The sequence below is a fragment of the Oncorhynchus clarkii genome, chromosome 27 (assembly GCF_045791955.1).
Source record: "Oncorhynchus clarkii lewisi isolate Uvic-CL-2024 chromosome 27, UVic_Ocla_1.0, whole genome shotgun sequence".
Classification (NCBI taxonomy): domain Eukaryota; kingdom Metazoa; phylum Chordata; class Actinopteri; order Salmoniformes; family Salmonidae; genus Oncorhynchus; species Oncorhynchus clarkii.
In genome coordinates this window covers 5,982,786-6,002,457 of record NC_092173.1, presented here as the reverse complement: position 1 = coordinate 6,002,457, position 19,672 = coordinate 5,982,786, and the positions used below count along the sequence as shown (strand labels likewise).

The window sequence follows — 19,672 nt, the reverse complement described above, 5'->3', positions numbered from 1 at the left end:
CGTCATTTGAGGTTTGTGGATTTGATGAGACAACGTTGTATACATTCCAGTGTTTCGGGGGAATAATTTAAGAAATGCATTTACCAGGAGGGCTGAAAGCTGTCTTCGGGTTTGACAAAAATAGAAGGATTTAGTATGCAACTCCCCTGTTTCACCAGCAGGTGGCAGAAGAGCCTTAACATTTGCACCGCTTCCTTGGCCACTTCTAACCACCTCTGAATGAGAGACGGCATGTAGTGGACATTGAATGGGTAACTTGTGAATATTGCCGTGGGAAAGTCACTAGCTGCAAAATCCGCCCAGACAAAATACATCCAACTAAATTACATTTCTGAATCCTACATTGATTTGCTAAATCCAAGTTCAAGAACACCAGAAGACATTTCAGTGAACTGAAAATACTTCCAACCGTTCTGTCCCCTCTGCATGTAAAGTTGAACCACTGGCTGAATTCAATTGAGAGGGGTGTAAAGTTACCACATTGCTAACAGAACAACAATGAACAGGCCTAATAGGAGACCTAGGAATGTCAATATAGAAAGACGTACCCTAAATGTCCCCAGTTGTAAAAACTAATGCCAGCTATTCTTCCACCAACGGGGCCATATAGCACTGAACCTCATTATAGGATATGAAACCTCTCAACACCTGTTAGTGTGGGATCAATAAATTGGGCACTTTCCCAGTGTGTGTGTGTGTGTGTGTACGTACACAACCCAGTTAGGTGATGTAATATTGTAATGTTGGTGACTGCATTGTGTGTGTGTGTGTGTGTACGTACACAACCCAGTTAGGTGATGTAATATTGTAATGTTGGTGACTGCATTGTGTGTGTGTGTGTGTGTACGTACACAACCCAGTTAGGTGATGTAATATTGTAATGTTGGTGACTGCATTGTGTGTGTGTGTGTGTGTGTGTACGTACACAACCCAGTTAGGTGATGTAATATTGTAATGTTGGTGACTGCATTGTGTGTGTGTGTGTGTGTGTACGTACACAACCCAGTTAGGTGATGTAATATTGTAATGTTGGTGACTGCATTGTGTGTGTGTGTGTGTGTGTACGTACGTACACAACCCAGTTAGGTGATGTAATATTGTAATGTTGGTGACTGCATTGTGTGTGTGTGTGTGTACGTACACAACCCAGTTAGGTGATGTAATATTGTAATGTTGGTGACTGCATTGTGTGTGTGTGTGTGTGTGTGTTGGGAAAGGTCTATATTTTATTTATTTATTTCACCTTTATTTAACCAGGTAGGCAAGTTGAGAACAAGTTCTCATTTACAACTGCGACCTGGCCAAGATAAAGCAAAGCAGTTCGACACGTATAACACAGAGTTACACATGGAGTAAAACAAACATACAGTCAATAATACAGTAGAAAAATAAGTCTATGTACAATGTGAGCAAATGAGGTGAGATAAGGGAGGTAAAGGCAATAAATAGGCAATGTTGAAGTAAATTCAATATAGCAAGTAAAACACTGGAATGGTAGATTTGACAGTAGATGAGTTTGCAAAGTAGAAATACTGGGTGCAAAGGAGCAAAATAAATAAATACAGTAGGGGAAGTGGTAGTTGTTTGGGCTATTTATAGATGGTCTATGTACAGGTGCAGTGATCTGTGAGCTGCTCTGACAGCTGGTGCTTAAAGCTAGTGAGGGAGATAAGTGTTTCCAGTTTCAGAGATCTTTGTAGTTCGTTCCAGTCAATGGCAGCAGAGAACTGCAAGGAGAGGCGGCCAAAGGAGGAATTGGCTTTGGGGGTGCCAAGTGAGATATACCTGCTGGAACGCGTGCTACGGGTGGGTGCTGCTATGGTGACCAGCGAGCAGAGAAGGCGATAGCCAGGGGCATGTCTGAAGTTCCATTAGAATGAATAGAAGTACATGTCTCTCCGTCAACACCTCATGGAAGCAGGACATAGCACCAGGTAGTCTGTGTAATATGTTCCTTCATGGGCATCGCCGTTAACTACAACCTGACAAACTTGTCTTGTCCGGAGGGCCTATTCACAACGTGTCATAGTGGATACACTGAGTGTACAAAATGCCCAAGACTGACCAGGTGAAAGCTATGATCCCTTATTGATATAACTTAAATCCATTTAAAATCAATATAGGTGAAGGGGAGGAGACAGGTTAAAGAAGGATTTTTAAGCTTTGAGACAACGGAGACATGGATGTGTGTGTGTGTGTGTGTGCGCCATTCAGAGGGTGAAGTGCCTTTGAACAGGGTGTGATAGTAGGTGCCAGACACACCGGTTTGAGTTTGAGACACAAGCCAACTTGACACAACTGTGTGAAGCGTCGGAGTCAACATGGGCCCGCATCCCTTGGAAAATGCTTTCGACACGTTGTAGAGTCCACGCCCCCACGAACTGAGGCTGTTCTGAGGGCAAAAAGGGGTTGCGACTCAATATTAGGAAGGTGTTACCCGTACACTGTCTATACATCAACCTTTGTAATATTTATGTACACAGCCATTACCATTAGGTCCTCTGTGGCGCCGTTGGTATAGCATGGCGTTTGCAACGGCAGGATAATGGGTTTGATTCCCGGGGGCGCAAAAAGAATACGGGCAGGGCTGAAAGTCGCGCCTGCTAAATGTCATAGATTATCGTATTATTATTTAGAAATATGAAATAAGAGGCAAAGTCAACAAGTGAATATTAATAAAAAAGTATTTTATTTCTAGAAATAACAGAGTCATTTCAGAGCAAAACCGTGGTTCTCTACAGCTCTAGTAACTTTGTCATGTGACCATGGTGACTGACTACACATCCACCATCACCACACATACATACATACATACATCTGTACACACACACACACACACACACCAAAGACCCTGTGGAATGTTTTTTTTAAAGCATTGCACAAAACATAAAGAGACAGCAGGGGGGGCTGCAGAATCTGCAGAATCAGAGGTGGCACCACAGGTTCGAAAGTAGCGTAGCAAAATAATTCATAGGTGTCTTTTCTGGTGCCTGGAGTTTTTCCTAATCTCATGAACCGGGTCATGGTCTGGGCCCTATTCATAGGCTATGGCAGGGTCCAGCACAATTTATTTATTTAACCTTTATTTAACTAGGCAAGTCAGTTATTTTAAGAACCAATTCTTATTTACAATGACGGCCTATTAGCTTTTATCTCACTGGCCCGAATAGGCCAGTCGGCCTGACTGGGCCTTAAAGAATCGATGCACTGGGGTCATGCAGAGCCCATATGTTGGCACGCTTTCTCTCTATATGCAGCTATTAATAGGCTATTATATGTATAAAAAAACCTGTTTAATATAATTTCGCAATGCAAGCCATTACAATGCAGTTCTAAAGAATAAAGTATTAATTGCATTCCCTTATTTTCTTTAAAAGTATGTCATTGTGAATATTTGTTTTACATCTCAAAATAGGACGCTGTCCCTTTAAGACAATTACGTTCCAAAAGAGATTTTATAAACTGGGTGGTTCAAGCCCTGAATGGTGTACCACGGTCATGAACGGTATACCACGGTCATGACAAAACATTTATTTTTACAGCTCTAATTACGTTGGTAACCAGTTTATAATAGCAATAAGGCACCTCTGGGGTTTGTGGTATATTGCCAACATACCACGGCTAAGGGCTGTATCTAGGCACTCCGCGTTGTGTCGTGCTTAAGAACAGCCCTTAGCCGTGGTATATTGGCCATATACCACACACCCCTGGGCCTTATTGCTTAATCAACCTGGCTAGTACAGTAAGATAGCCAAGACGAATGCTAAAAAGTTTTTGCTTGTATGTTCACTGTTGAAGGTTTACCGTTGTAAATCACTTTCCCCCCAAAAAATAAGCTCAGCGAGTAGATTTATAGTCGCTTATTTTTGCTCAGGAAAACAGTTTACAGAGCAGGTAAGTGTTGAACTGGAACACAAGTTACTGGCCCATAGGTGCTGCTGCTTTGAAAGTGGTAAAACTGCATTGAAAGTGGTGAAACTGCATTGCAGTGCTAGAGGTGTCACTACAGACCCGGGTTTGATCCCGGGCTGTATCACAACCGGCCGTGATCGGGAGTCCCATAGGGACTGACTTGTCTAGTTAAATAAAATAAAATGCTGTCTCGCCAAAAGGTTTTCAAGCGGCTCTGTGCAGAATGATAAACATTGAGTATAAAAAGCTATTACCAACAAATTATTAAAGCATCAAATAACTAGCAAAAATAAACTTTCAAATAACATTAATAAGTCTACAAATAAAATGTTTTTTTAAAAAGTGTTCATGATTTGGGTAAGGTACATTCTTCACTTGATGAAGGGAAGCCAGTTTGGAGACAATTTAAAACAGTAGAACTGATCCAAAAAGAGGCTGACGAGTATGTTCCTACTCAGCCACTGGCCTCGCCTGCTTTGAAGTATATCTGATTCAAGAAATACATTTCAAAAAATAAAAAAAAAGCAGTGAAATAAACACAAATTGATAAACGGCCTACAGTCAATAACCCCTTGCTTTAAAAGATACACTTTTGTCATAGAGACAAATCAAAATTTCATAATGTATTCCTCTAAATGAAATTGCCTCAGACTTGCTCACTGTAACTCCCCCCACTTATCTTCCCACTCGTCTGCCAGAAGTCCTATTCTCCAATAAACATAGGACATGCAACATTAGGTTACTGCGACTCTTAGCCTAGTGAAGGAACAGGAAGGGCAACACCCATAGAATTAAGAATTCAAACACTAGAATGGCCATTAACCTCCGTATCAAGGTCAGCCGTGTTGGTCAGGGAGGTGGTCAACCATGGTTTGCCAGTGCTGTGATAATATAGTGTAAAACAAAAATTTATCTGCACTCCATGTGTCTATTAGCTAGCTAGCCAGACAGTTTGAGGAATGATCCTATACATTTTTTCAAATTAACTGCTAAAATGCCAACATTCCTATTCAAACAATGCAGTCGATCCACAGCCATACACTAGCTCAAATATAGCACAATTCATGATGTATAACATGCCTTACTCCCCCCCCCCCCCCCCGCTTAAGTAAAAGCAGGAAATGCATCACCTATGCCTCTACTGCCATTCATTCCCATGACTGTTTTTGGATTTCGCCCTGACCAAGATGGCTGCCATTTTGTCCCATTCTGAAACTTTGAGATATGACATTTCCCCTCTTAGTAATTTAATAGGATCTCTATTGCAACACCTCTCACACATTCTTTTAACATTGTAAAACCACTGTGAGAACATGAAGCCTCCATTTGGACTGTGCAAACCCTCTTGTGCTTGGCCCCAGACTGACTGAAATGTTTGGGATAAAAACAGCTACAGATTAGAAGCATTGAGCAGAGCCACAGTTCTTGTGTGAGAAAAGTCCTTTCTCCCAGCAGTGGAACATAATGTAGGATTCAACTTAATTTGGTACATCATACAGTACAGAGGATCTTGTGTGATAACTTTGGAATTTTCATCATCTACTCTCACAGAGTACAGTGAGAATTAGTGCAGGCTACTTCATAAACAGAGAAACAAACTGTACATGCGGCTATGATATAGAAAACATGGAGATATTTGCCTTTTCAAGACTGGTTACTGTTATAAATATTTAAAAAGGGAGTGGAAGTCAGGGCCCAGCTCTTCTGAACCAAAGCAGCATTCAAAGGACTCTAATTAGAGTCCTTAATCAAAAACACTGTCCCGTTCAAATCTGAACAGCCTCTGTTCACACTCTCCTTTCTCCCCCCCCACCAACCCCCCCTACCTGGATCTCTCAGTCTCGCTTAGAAAGAGAGAAGACACAAGGAGAGGAATCGTCTTTAAATGGAAGTCTAAAAAGGCCCTCTTCCCCTCCTTTCTGGCATGATTGAGGGGTCAAACGGAGGGTCATCGATGACACGTCAGCGAACACTCTACATGACCGACTCTTTCTCAGAGCCGCGAGCCGCCGCCGTCTCGTCGCCCGCGCCCCTGCTGCTCTCCTTCTCCTCGATGAGGGGCGAGTGCTCCGGCAAGGCGGGCGTGCCATCCTCCAGCTTTACCTCGCTTAGCTCCGGCCCCTCCCTGGGCTTGTCAGAGCGGTCCACGTACCACTGCAGCAGTCCGGCTCCATAGGCGTCGCCCTCCACGTTCAGAATGGTGCAGGTACGGTCCCTGAAACAATGGTCCGACCACGGTTAAACCATTCAAACCCAGGGTGGTCACCATATGCATTCATTTGTCATGTCAATGCTGTGTCAAGTGTATGAAGCAGACAAACGGTCACAGGGTGTTATGACATGTATACGACAGCATTATAGAGTGTGATGGAGGAGCTGTTCCAGTAGAACCGCAGTCAACACGAGGTACTCACACGAGCCAGTCGACGGCGAGGATGAGGGAGATGTCGCTGGTGGGCAGTCCCACTGCCTCCAGGATGATGGCCAGCGTCAGCACGCCCCCCGCGGGGATCCCTGCTGCTCCCACACTGGACGCCGTGGCTGTCACTCTGACAGTGGGGGCGGGACATGCAGAGAATTAGCCACTCAAAGAGCACAGCGTTTCCTAATACTCATCCTGGCGAGTTTGACCCAAGCTTTATTCAAGTCTGTTTAGCATGCGTGTAGAACAGCTACTACATTTGAATTTGCTCCGCTTTACCCAACACAATCACACGGAACCGAATCAAACGGAACCGAATCAAACGGACTAGAGGGAGCGGGACTCACAGGATGGTGAAGACTTGGATGAAGTTGAGCGGGATGTTGTTGAGCTGAGCGATGAAGACGGCCGCCACACACTGGAAGAGGGCGGCACCGTCCATGTTCACCGTGGCCCCGATGGGCAGGATGAAACGACTGATGTGCTTCGACACACCGTTGTTCTCCTCCACGCACTTCATCATCAGGGGCAGGGTGGCAGAGCTGAGAGAGAGAGGGAGAGCATGAGTGTGTGTGTGTGTGTGTGTGTGTGTAAGAGGGCTAATTTCTGTTCTGACTTATTCACCAATGTTTCTCCTCCCAGTAACACTTTTGGTAACATGTTACATGTCACTTGAATAATTGTATTTTAACTGCATAGTAATGGAGTTGAGCATTCTTGGTATAAGAGTAATTAAGGATTTTACCATCCTCTCTAGTATGGTGATCTAGTGACTCCAACCGTACCTGGAGCTGGTTCCAAAGCCGGTGGCCAGAGCGGTGAAGATGCCCCACAGGAAGGTGTAGGGGTTCTTGCGGGTGATGATAAAGTAGATGCCCGGCAGGACCAGCAGGCCGTGGATGGCGTGGCCGACGATACAGCAAGCAATGTACTTGCCCAGGCTGGCAAACAGCTTTCCCACGTCCTCCATCTCCACGATCTTCCCTGCTACCAAGAACATGATTCCAAGGGGGGCATACCTGGAGAGAGGAGGGAGAGGTGGGTTACCGTTATGAATTTGTAAGGACGCAATCCAAAGTACAAATACAATTTAAAAAAAAGAAGAAATATGCATCAATATTACCACATATGAAGCAAGTACAAATACAACAATTAGTGACTTAAGGTCCTTGAAAAATACTATTTAAATACCATATTATTAGTACAAATCACGAGTTGACGTGTGGAAGAGAACAAACGTGGGGTGGCAAAACGCACACACACATCATCCGCGTATCCTCTCTCACACCAAGATCTAGTCCCTGCAGTGCTGCTGGGCAAACGGCTTCCCTTACCACATGATCCAGGACACCAGCACCATGGTGGCCTCGTTGAAGGAGTTGAAGAACTTGATGAGGATCTCTCCCTCCTCTCCCAGCTTCCTCAGGGCCACACCAAACACTATGGCAAACACCACCAGTCCTAGGATGTTCATACCGTCCTGGTCTGTGCCAAAGGGAACCTAGACACACACACACACAAGCCACTCAACACAATGCGGTAACTCAGGTCGGCGTGAGTGATGCCCTTTTAGATGCGTTCAAACTGTCAACAGCCATAGATATTAGAAAGTAAAATGTGACATCCCATTTAGATGACAAACTCATTTCGGCATTCAAGTCAACGCACCTTCTCCACTGTGATGCTGGGCAAGCCATTAGAGACATTCTTGGTCACAAACTTGTAACTGGTAGCGTACTGCAGACAGAGAGGGACATATTTCATTAGCACACCGATGCGAGACGTGTTCTGTTTAACTAATTATGTGGATTTTTTTTTAAAGCCTTAAAAACCTTGACATGCTTCGCATGTCAGCAATCACGTTTTCAAGATATTTGACTTTCAAAACGGCCAATTGTAACTTGCCACATCATCATGATGACGCGTTTTGCATCGCGGGGCAAATTACAATTTGCTTTTTGAAAGCCCTGCATCTTGAAAACGCGATTGCAGACATGCAAACAAAATTGGGATCGTATCAACAGCGGACTAATGAGGAAAACAAAAAATGTCACAAAAAAAAGAGTTTGAGTGGGATTATTCCTTTCCGTCTCGGTGTCTCTCCTTCTATTGTATGTGCAGTACAAGAGGACACTCACAGACTGAAAGGCAGCAGACACCAAGTTGGAGGGGAAGATGTTTCTGGAAGAGAGAACAAGAGACACATTCAGTACACTACAAAGGCAACAGCTGTGCTGACAGTGACCCTAATTATGATCAGAAACCACAGCTAGAAACCAGAATATGGGGATGGGGGGGGGGGGATTACAGGAAGGGAAACATTCAGTCACTTCATCTCTGAGGGACTCTGCTAGTGCAGGTGTGTGACAGTCAGGGCTGAAATGTATTGGCTTGACTTTCTGGTGTGTAACGGTATACGGAGAGCCGTGTACCCTTTGGCGTTCTACAAGAGGCTCTACAAGAGAACGCCACGGGACATTCATCTAAAAAGTCGCCACGGGACATTCATCTACAGTCCATTTGGAGTTTCCCCCCTTAAATGGCTCAAAAGAGAATCCTTAATTGAAACCGTAACTAAGCTTTCTACGTGCCTCTCAAAAACAGACACAGCTATGGATGCAAGAACTGACCCTTCACATAGCCTTAACCATTCTTTGATGCTATTCAGTGTATATTTACAAACATTGGCGAAAATGCACTTATATTTTGAGTTCTGGTGGGGTACAACAGTTGAACTAAGCTTAAATAGGCATTTCTGAATTCAACTCTTCAAAAATCAATGGGTATTTATCTCCATCATTAACTTATCATTCCAAAAATGGAATTTGGGGAAAGGTAAACTGATCCGAGGTCTGTGGCTAAAGGTTACAACCCACGGGATACAACACCTAACTGAACTCCTTGTTCTAACTTCTAAGCCATCTTTCCAGGATCCCTGTATGCTAACTCGGCGCCTATACCCTCGGGCACCGACGCCTCACGAGGGAACCAACCACGAGTTCTGTCATGTGGGAAAAGCGGGAAAAAATGTCAGTGTTTTAATCCTCCGACCTGCCCCCAAAAACTGCTGCTGCTGGGATTTCATGCCCAAACCCAGACCTCACAGAGAGAGGTGGGCAGATTACTGCTCTACGATACAGCACAGACCCACCCCAGTGGGGTTACTGTACCACTCCTTAATAAAGCCACATACAGGCCAACTCTCCTCAGAGCACTAAGTCACACCCCCACACGTCCCTCTCCGTCAACATCCATATAGATTTAAAGTAATAAGGGATGAACTTGTTTCGTGTGTTTATCCTGCAGCTCTTTCTGACCTGAACACGGGCGGGACAGGAAACAACGCATTGTGGGATTAAACGGCCGCAACCATGTGACCGAGGGTAGAATGAGTTAAGGTAGAAGTGGCCCTTAAACCACACTTCTAGGAAGCTGACCGCTACCGTCTAACAAACCCTGTCAATTCAACACACTCCACTTCCATGGCTGTCGCAGGACTTGGTATATATATATATATATATATTTTAAAGGGAACGGAAATGACTTGCCTAGTTAAATAAATAAAAACATCTTGCTCTGGCTGGGAGTGAAGATTCCACAGAAACAGGAAGCAGTGACGTTAACGTGGGTGTCAAGTTTCAGCGGACAACCGTCTGCCTGCCCAAAACTCGCTGGACGATGGCCACATATCTCTGTTTAGATTTAATACCCGGCTGACCCCACCTAACCCCCCCCCCCCCCTTCCTTATTTTTACTTCCTGGTAGGCCGTGTCATAACAACCCAATGTCACCGTGGGCCGTGTCATGACAACCCAATGCCACCACGGTCATTAAAGCCAAATTAACGCGGCTAGACGCTGGGACATCGGGTGGTGGTTGGAATAGACCGAGGGAAAAAGACAACGCAAACGGGGCTGCAGGCGAAGGACTGATACACCCTCCCTGACCAGTACAGAAACACCCTCAAGCGAAACAAACGCTCCCGGGTGGCAGCCGGATCTAGACCCAAACACCCAAGGAAAAGTAGACACACTACTTTGAACGTGCAACGGAGCACATATTAAACCGTAACCCATCTCGGCCAGGGTCCAGTTTTGGCATGCGGTCGGTGTGTGCGTGCGTCCAGCCGTGCGTACGCCTCCGTTTGTCATGTTATTGTAAAAATGTGCAGTTTACATTTTGCCATCAATGCGGTGTACACGCTTAGTGTAATAGCGGGTTGGTACTGTATTCGCATTACCGTGGTGTTTGAGTAAAGAGCGAAGGGGCTGGTAAAACAGCATAAATACACACAACACAGCCTGCCTGTGTGTTGTGTTTACAGTGCAAGAGGCGTCACTGCAGTCCCTGGTTCGAATCCAGGCTGCATCACATCCGGCCGTGATTAGGAGTCCCATAGCGTGGCGCACAATCGGCCCAGTTTTGGCCGGGGTAGGCTGTCATTGTAAATAAGAATTTTATATATAAGTATATAAAAAGGTATATAAAAAAATGTATATATAAAAAAATATATAATAAACGCTTTCTCTGTCTTGGACACTCCTGAAATACTGCTCAGGTAGGTGAACCAAATGCCATAGAGAGCGAACTGTAGAGGCATGTTACAGGAAGGGGGGGGGGGGGTGATTGACGCAACACCTGATACTCTACCTCCACCTTTCTTTGTTCCTGCAGACCAATTATTTTGTCCCAAGGCTTTTTTTTTTAAATGACTTGCCTCCCCATTCAAATCCAGTGAATAGTAGCGCCGCCCTTCTCTCTTAACGCCGTCTACGTATAACAGCTACCCTCCATTGTCCTGTATGTTTGTCTGTGGGTTTACGTCTCGGGGTTAAACTAACAAGTCGAAAACGGGACAGACAATGACTTTCAACTGAAGTCCAACACTACCAGTCACTCCATGTGAATGAGTTACTGGGCATATCAAACCTTGATCCGTAAACAAACAAGAGGTACAACACTGCCTGCATACCTGTGAACGACGCATTGGGCTGACAGGCGGGAGAGCAAAAACAGATGAGAGCCAGGTGGATATAAGCAGCGGAGGCTGCTGAGGGGAGGACGGCTCATAATAATGGCTGGAACGGATCCAAGGGCATCCCATTCCACTGATTCCGCTCCGGCCATTACCACCAGCCCGTCCTCGCAATTAAGGTGCCCGGCAACCCTCTTGTGAGATAAGCAGCAAAGTATACCAGGATGTGGAAGGGGAGGGAGGGTTTATCGTACCTGGTCGGGAAATGTGATGCCGTATCCCACTTCAGTTGGTTTATGACCTTTATTTAACCCATTGACCGGTTTAAGCCGGTCGTAGTTCATTTGTAACTACGAGAACCTGCCACAACTGTTTGTGATATTGTGTTAGTATGTATGCGAGAGAACGGAGGAGCGAGAGAGAGAGAGGAATTGAAATACAGTGTGTGAGCGTGCATACTTTAAAGGGATCCTCGTTTCTGCTGTAGTGAACTGCTCTTCGGGCCGGCCGCTGCCAAAACGGGACCCCGACAGAGAGTGGTCGCTTTAATGAGCCACGCAAGCGGCACAATTAACCATCATCCTTTGTGGCCTTTCTGTGTGTCTGTGTGTGTCCTCCCGAGACTGACAACCTTTCTCATTGATTCCCCGCCGAGAGCCACACGCATCCAAGAAAGACTAATCCGAATTGAAAACATAGAAATGAAGTATTATAAACGAGTAGATTCCTTATGCGTTGGATTTGGAAGGAGAGACCACCCTGTCGCAACTTGTATTATGCAAAGGGCGAGTTACTAAGTCATAACGACAACTATAGGTGAAGGATTATAAACTAAAGCATATGCATTACCCAATTCCACCCCACCCGTGTAATCTGAGTTTGATAACAGTTTGAAGTGTATTTAGGACATTTTCCTGGACTGGGACCTAGGGGGTCTGGACTGGGACCTAGGGGGTCTGGACTGGGACCTAGGGGGTCTGGACTAGCTGAAGGCTGAGACAGACTTTGGAAAGTAGCCTCTGACTTTCACCACCCACAATGAATTTTGAGGTTTAGAGGTCACCCATAATGCTGACCGGGAGGAACAGAGCAGCTGACTGACAACAACAACAAAAAAGATTGTGAACTTCATAAATAATTTAAAGGTTGAGTATATAGCCTGGTTCCTCCCTAGGTTTCTTCCTAGGTTTTGGCCTTTCTAGGGAGTTTTTCCTAGCCACCGTGCTTCTACACCTGCATTGCTTGCTGTTTGGGGTTTTAGGCTGGGTTTCTGTACAGCACTTTGAGATATCAGCTGATGTACGAAGGGCTATATAAATAAATTTGATTTGATATATGGGGTGGTGCTTTTGGCTGCCTTCCCTCTGCCAGATAGAGCAAAATAGTACATCTGCCTTGCTAGCTAATTGTTTTACAAGAAGTAAGCCGCTGGCAGAAACTGGCATCAATCCATACTAGACTACATCTCAAGGAGTCTCGAGACTAAATTGATGCCATGCAGCCAGAGACGCTACATGTGCTTCTCTTTATAAACCCAAAGAAACAGACATAGGCCTCGTTTAGGTTGTGTGAAGAATGGGCCTCCAAATGAATTGAAATAACCTGAGCGAGGCGCTTTTTTTAATGGTGAAAAGACGAGAGGGCACACCATAAACAATGACTTCTCTGTAGATTGGGTGTGGTCTAGTCAGGTTTCTAATCCTACCGGAAAACACAGGGTCCTTTAGTTCAGTTCGAGCCCTGGAGAATAGCCCGTTCTTTATTATCCAATTGAGGCACAACATGTGATAGGCTAAATGATTGGCAAGATGTTTAGGTTCGAAAACCCCTAACTAGTAGGCCTAATCTAGCAGTGGGGGGGGGGCATGACTCCCCTCGCCTATGATGTGCCTGTGATGCAGGAAATTTGTGACATGCGCACAAAGGACCTTTTGACAGTTGAGCACTTCCTGTTAACAGTCACTGTAGGGGGTATCTGTAACACAACCTGATGCTATGGAACAGCAGTGTATGGAGACGGTTTACAACACCCAAGGTCCAGCAAATAGTTTGTTTTATGACATCAGTTCTGTTGCAGTAAGGGCTCGCGGCAGACTGACACTTTTGTACCACATTCCTAGTGGATTTTGAGTACTGTAGGCGCCAACATGAGGCTTTGGTGACAAACTGTTCACCACTTCCTTCCTAAACCCAACAGCGAGGTTACATTGAGAGCGAGTGCGTAGAAGTACGCTCAATGTAGAAATGTACGGTATATTAAATTAGTAAAAAAGGATGGTTTGTTTCTGAATCAAGGCTCAGTTTGGCATAGCCGTGGTCATCCTTTAGATAAATAGAAGTACAAAAGGGAGTGGCTCGACACACGCGCACACATTCCTCCACTAACACCTTTTGCTCTCCATTTAGAAGAGATCACCCTCTCCCGGGCCAGTCAAAACGACTTGACTCATACGCTTGAGAGGCTTTTAGGGCATCAAAGCAGTAGAAGCACAGAGAACAATGAGACAAGATAGGTCACGGGATGTATAAATATGAAGCATCCCCTTGGCGTTTCCACTCACTACCAAACATTGTTAGATATTGCTGCACTGTCGGGGAACTAGAAGCAAGAGCATTTCGCCACACTCGCAATAACATCTGCTAAACACGTGTATGTGACCAACACAAGTTTTATTTGAAAGAACGGAATGTTCAAGAAATCGTTCCTCGTCCGTGTCTAAAAAAAAAACACACGGCTGGAACGAAACGTACTGCCCATTTTTGGAAATACAAGGGTCTATTCCTAGAAAGAAAGGGGCCAGCCTAAAAACCTACTCAGAACTACCGCCCCACACACGCTACGACGATCATTACAATGTTTCCCATGCAGTGTATTTGTCCTAAGCACATGCATGTGTTACATACTATCAGGTATGTAGGCTAAACAGGTTGTAATTTTTTTTCTGATGATAAGAGGGTTGGAATGACAAGAGGGGACAGGTCAAGACATCCATCTGTCTTTGGACGCTGAATAAACTTCCGAGGATTTAACCGGCTGCACCATGAGCTGATGCAACTACCCCCCCTATGTTACAGCAAGAGGAATTCATTGGCTGGCTAGTGTAGTTAGCAACTACTAAAGCTCGTTAGCACACCGATACCTTCTCAACCGTCTCGCTATGATGGCACGGTGTGTGGACTTGACCGAGGTATGCGAGATTCTTTTCTGGGCGCAGGGCGAAGGGAACCCCGGCCGGTTGGGGGATACTGTGCCTTTAATTAAACTGGATGTCGCGGATATCACCAACAATCCCAGAAAGCAGGGCTGAGAGTACCCACCCTTCACAGTTTCAAGATACCTTATTTGTACTGACACAGCAAGAGAGCACTGACTGTAAAAGTGTTAAAGACGATACAAGCGCAGCCAGACTACTTTGCTCGGTTTTCTAATTCATATATGGGAATGTATGCCTAATTTGGGGGAACAAAGCAACATCAAAAAGGAGACCCGGTCAAATTCAAACAGTGGGTTCGTTAGCTTGCTGTTGGCTAATGGGTCTGCCACGTGTGAGCACTTTGTCATGGTGACAAAACAAGGCAGTGAACTACCCCCAAATGGATAGATGCCACATCAGCCCGTCTGCCCTTTTTGCTAAGCCTAAATCACCACCCCTGCCATGATCTCACCTGATCAGGTCCAAGAAGGAGTCCACCACTTCTTTGGCCTGGGGCAGCTCGCCGTCATCCGACAAAATTGGCTTGGAGCCGGTGTTTGATCCGGGGGAGATGATGAACGCCATGATCACCCCGATGGCTGATGCAATTAAAGTGGTGACCAAAAAGAAAATCATCGCCCAGCCACCCAGCTTGCCCAGAGCTTTGGGGTCGATGCTGGCCGCCCCGGACACCAGGCTGCACACCACCAGGGGGATGATGATCATTTTCAACAGCCGGATGAGCAGCTCGCCGGGGAAGCCCACGTAGAGGATCTGTGTCCTGCTCAGCTCCATGTGGCGCACACCAAGTCCGATGAACACCCCGATGATCACCCCGGCCACTGTGAGAATCACCAGCAAGTTGGCCATGACTAACCTCTTTATTTTCTCCACGGTTGTCTCGTTGGAACACTTCTTGTGGCGGAGTCCGTTGGCTACCGGCTCATCAAGATGCGCTTCTCCGTTGGATACCTTCCCCTCCATGTTTTCTGCCATTGTGCGCCCTGAGTGTACCTTAAAAAAGGAACGAAATACTTATATGAAGAAAATGTTTGACTATATTGTCTGTTGGTGTAGCTGTTGGCGGTAGTAATGGGCTTGTATTTTAGCGAAATGGCCCGGGTTGTCCGTGTGTTGCTGTGCCTCTCAGCGCGTAATTTATAACCCGACCCGCGCTATCTCTCCACGAAATAGACACGTTGGTAAGGACGTCACACAGGGGCGGGCTCCTGCATGCAGGTCCCCCAACCATTCCTAATCAAAAAGGCATTTACCTAGGCCATCTGTCCTAATACCAAAATAATTGTACAAATCTAATAGAAAAGGAGCAATATAATTTGACATTTTCTAAACCATAACTGCACAATTCAAATATTCCAATGGGACAAATAAGTAAACACATAATGAGCAATTAAATCATGCTTATTTTTATGTTCATGTTTAAATGACATGAATGACATTACATTTTAGCAATTAGAAGTACACTAAAATTAGGATAGATCAGTATTTCTCAATCCTGCATGGTAGCCTATCACTGCCCTAAATTACACAAAGGGCTGGATTGCATCAGCCGCAGTGATAAATATATACTGTATATACAATGTTCTTTATGTAACTAGGCAAGTCAGTTAACAAATTCTTATTTAAAATGACGCCTTCCCTGGCCAAACCTGGGCGTCGCCCTATGAGACTCCAAATCAGGGCCATATGTGATACAGCCTGGATTTGAACCATGGGCACCTTTTGCATTGAGATGCAGTACCTTAGACCACTGTGCCACTCAGGAGCCCATTAAACTTGTCATTCGCTCTCAGAAAAAAAGGTTACGGTTAAGGGTACGGTATTTGTTCCATGGGGTACAAAAATATTAAAATACACATAATGTACATTTCAAGGTACACATATAATATAACATGGTGTGGTACCTTTTAGGGTACATGTGCAGATAATCTAGTATAATGGTACATTTTTGTACCAAAAATGTTGACTATAAAGAAGGTACAATCATCACACACTCAAAAACCCCTCCCATCGTTGTCATATTTCCCAGCATGTTCTATTGCCAGTCTATTTTTAGATTTAATTTTTGTTTCAATGTGTGTGTTTTTGTATGCACATAAATGTGTTGATTTTATGCCAGACAAAGATAAATAAAACACATTTTTCTAAACTAATCCAACCCGTTACGGAGATGGTTGTTCCAGTTTAGGTGGTTTAGTTAGTCTCGTTCTCTTATCTTGGCAGTCATTCCAAATGCAGGTTGCAGTCATTCCAAATGCAGGTTGCAGTCATTCCAAATGCAGGTTGCAGTCATTCCAAATGCAGGTTGCAGTCATTCCAAATGCAGGTTGCAGTCATTCCAAATGCAGGTTGCAGTCATTCCAAATGCAGGTTGCAGTCATTCCAAATGCAGGTTGCAGTCATTCCAAATGCAGGTTGCAGTCATTCCAAATGCAGGTTGCGGGTGATTAAAAGTAAAACAAATTGGATATCCTAACTCTGGCTGGGAATTCCATATCACTTTGCAAGCCAGCATAATGTGACCTGCCCGATGTGCCTGCAAACCAGGAGATTCAGACCACTGTGTTAGGGTAAAACTAGGCTGTCAAAGTATGTCCTTATGATATATGAAATGTATTGTCATAGAGAGTTTAATTTCAATTATAACAAAATATTCACTTTGGCACTCACTTGGTGAAGGCTACAGAACTGAAAGCCATTGGCCGTGTTCGAGAGGCTCATAACCACATTTTATCATGGATAAATTGTGACTGACGGACTGATCTGCAAATAATATTGAGTCATTATTTATGATGCAAAGTGATTTGTAGATCAGTCAGTCGCCACTCACCTGCAGTCGTTTTGATGATCTCGAACACGGCCATTGGCTCAATCCCAATACTCATTTTAGCCCTCCCCCCTCGTTTTCGAATGTCCCTCGGTGGGCGAGTGTCCTTCAAAAATGCAACAAGTGTTAGGGACTAAGGAGAGATAAACAACCATAGGGAATGGGACATCCATACATCACTCGTGCACAGCAGAAGCCTCCAAAGGACAGTTTACTATGCAATTGTGTTTTTCACCAATGTCTGTACTGGCAACACTAATAGCTTTCCTTATATTTTTTATGCAACAAATACGTAGGGCAACCATGAGCAAACCTAGCGGCCAAACAGGGAAATGGTTACAATTGTTTTTCCATTTCAGAGACACTTAAAATAAGGGCATGTTTGGCAGCATGAGTGAAGGAGGCTACTGAGGCAGGACTTTCAATTGCAGTTTGATCCTTCACTCTGTCATTTTCTGCGAATTTCTTAGGTATTAATGATTAACCGTGGAAGCAATTAGAACCACTGTTCTGAACAAATATTTTTTATTTAGGGTCCATCCACAGATTGGCTACATAGCTATGCATCCATTGAACCAGTACACCAGTAACTATCTTAATTTACTCCCGTGACACGGCCGGTATGTACTTCAAAAATGCCTCTTCGGCACCTCCAATGTATTGAGCTGTTGTAGGCTTCCAACCTGTTTGTGGCCGTAACGAGTGATTGTAGCTACAAACCAACCTTAAGGAGTAAATTAAGATACATTAGTTGCTCAGTGAAACTCCATATTTGGTGATCAACAAACGTATTTTGACATTATAACACTTGCAGAGGTGGTGAATGGGAGTTTAAACCTGAGCATTCTGGGGGTCTCTAACACACAGACACTCACACGTTCATATGACCCCGCCCCTTCCCGTGTGCCTCTTTTCCTCAATCAAGGTTTCCACTAGCTTCTATACCCACAAAGTCAGATTTCACAGGTCACAAATTCAGATTCCACATCCACAATGTCAAAATTGGATACAATAAATATATATTTTCAGGCTTAATTTAAGGTCAGAGTTAGGTTTAAAATAAAAATGTAAGATGAGAAATTGTAGATATGGGTGGGGTTTATGGTTTATGGGTGGGGTTTATGACTTGTGGCTATAGAAGCAAGTCTGCATCTCAATTTGATTTGTTTCTTAATGCATTTGAGCCTATCAGTTGTGTTGTGACAAGGTAGGGGTGGTATTCAGAAGATAGCCCTATTTGGTAAAATACCAAGTCCATATTATGGCAAGAACAGCTCAAATAAGAAAATAGAAACGACAGTTTAAGACATGAAGGTCAGTCAATACGGAACATTTCAAGAATTTTGAAAGTTTCTTCAACTGCAGTCGCAAAAACCATCAAATGCAGTGATGAAACTGGCTCTCATAAGGACCACCACAGGAAAGGAAGACCCAGAGTTACATCTGCAGCAGAGGATACGTTCATTAGTTACCAGCCTCAGAAATTGCAGCCCACATAAATGCTTCACAGAGTTCAAGTAACATACAGATCTCAACATCAACTTTTCAGAGGAGACTGCATGATTCAGGCCTTCATAGTCGAATTGCTGCAAAGAAACCACTACTAAAGGACACCAATAAGAAGAAGAGACTTGCTTGGACCAAGAAACACGAGCAATGGAGTCCAAATTTGATGATTAGTCCAAATGTGTCATTATTGGATCCAACAGCCGTGTCTTTGTGAGACGCAGAGTAGGTGAACAGATGATCTCTGCATGTGTGGTTCCCACCATGAAGCATGGAGGAGGTGTGATGGTGCTTTGCTGGTGACACTGTCTGGGATTTATTTCAAATTCAAGGAACACTTAATGAGCATGGCTACCACAGCATTCTGCAGCGATACGCCATCCCATCTGGTTTGCGCTTAGTGGGACTGTTATTTGTTTTTTAACAGGACAATGACCCAACACACCTACAGGCTGTGTAAGGGCTATTTGACCAAGAAGGAGAGTGATGGAGTGCTTCATCAGATGACCTGCCCTCGACAATTACCCAACCTCAACCCAATTGAGATGGCTTGGGATGAGTTGGACCACAGAGTGAAGGAAAAGCAGCCAACAAGTGCTCAAGCATATGTGGGAAGTCCTTCCAGGCTGTTGTAAAAGCATTCCAGGTGAAGCTGGTTGAGAATGCCAAGAGTGTGCAAAGCTGTCATCAAGGCAAAGGTTGGCTACTTTGAAGAATCTCAAATATAAAATATATTGTGATTAACACTTTTTTGGTTACTACATGATTCCATATGTGATATTTCATAGTTTCAAAATTTTATCAAATCATTTATT

The 19,672-nt window shown here is 44.4% G+C and overlaps 1 protein-coding gene across 2 annotated transcripts; it reads right to left on the bottom strand.

Annotated features, from left to right (window-relative positions):
• Positions 1 to 2,666: 2,666 nt before the first annotated feature.
• Positions 2,667 to 15,672, bottom strand: LOC139385514 (neutral amino acid transporter B(0)-like). 2 transcript variants are annotated; one of them, XR_011628960.1, is made up of 9 exons: positions 14,976 to 15,672; positions 8,473 to 8,515; positions 8,003 to 8,071; positions 7,669 to 7,835; positions 7,120 to 7,353; positions 6,682 to 6,876; positions 6,327 to 6,461; positions 5,217 to 6,127; positions 2,667 to 5,050 (listed from the first exon to the last, which is right to left on the bottom strand). XR_011628960.1 is itself a non-coding variant. In XM_071130636.1 (8 exons), the coding sequence occupies exons 1-8, from the start codon at positions 15,497 to 15,499 to the stop codon at positions 5,887 to 5,889; spliced, it is 1,608 nt and encodes a 535-aa protein (XP_070986737.1). In that variant the 5' UTR covers positions 15,500 to 15,672; the 3' UTR covers positions 2,667 to 5,886. The 2 variants fall into 2 exon arrangements, 1 of the variants encoding a protein (XP_070986737.1); XM_071130636.1 differs by having other exon boundaries at positions 2,667 to 6,127.
• Between the last annotated feature and the right edge of the window lie 4,000 nt (positions 15,673 to 19,672).

Coding starts and splice junctions, on each gene's coding strand:
- LOC139385514 (XM_071130636.1), bottom strand. CDS start 15,499: ATGGCAGAAAACATGGAGGGGAAGGTATCCAACGGAGAAGCGCATCTT. Junction 8,516..14,975: donor TCCTTCTTGGACCTGATCAG/GTGAGATCATGG, acceptor TCTCTCTTCCAG/AAACATCTTCCCCTCCAACT. Junction 8,072..8,472: donor TGTCTGCTGCCTTTCAGTCT/GTGAGTGTCCTC, acceptor CTCTGTCTGCAG/TACGCTACCAGTTACAAGTT.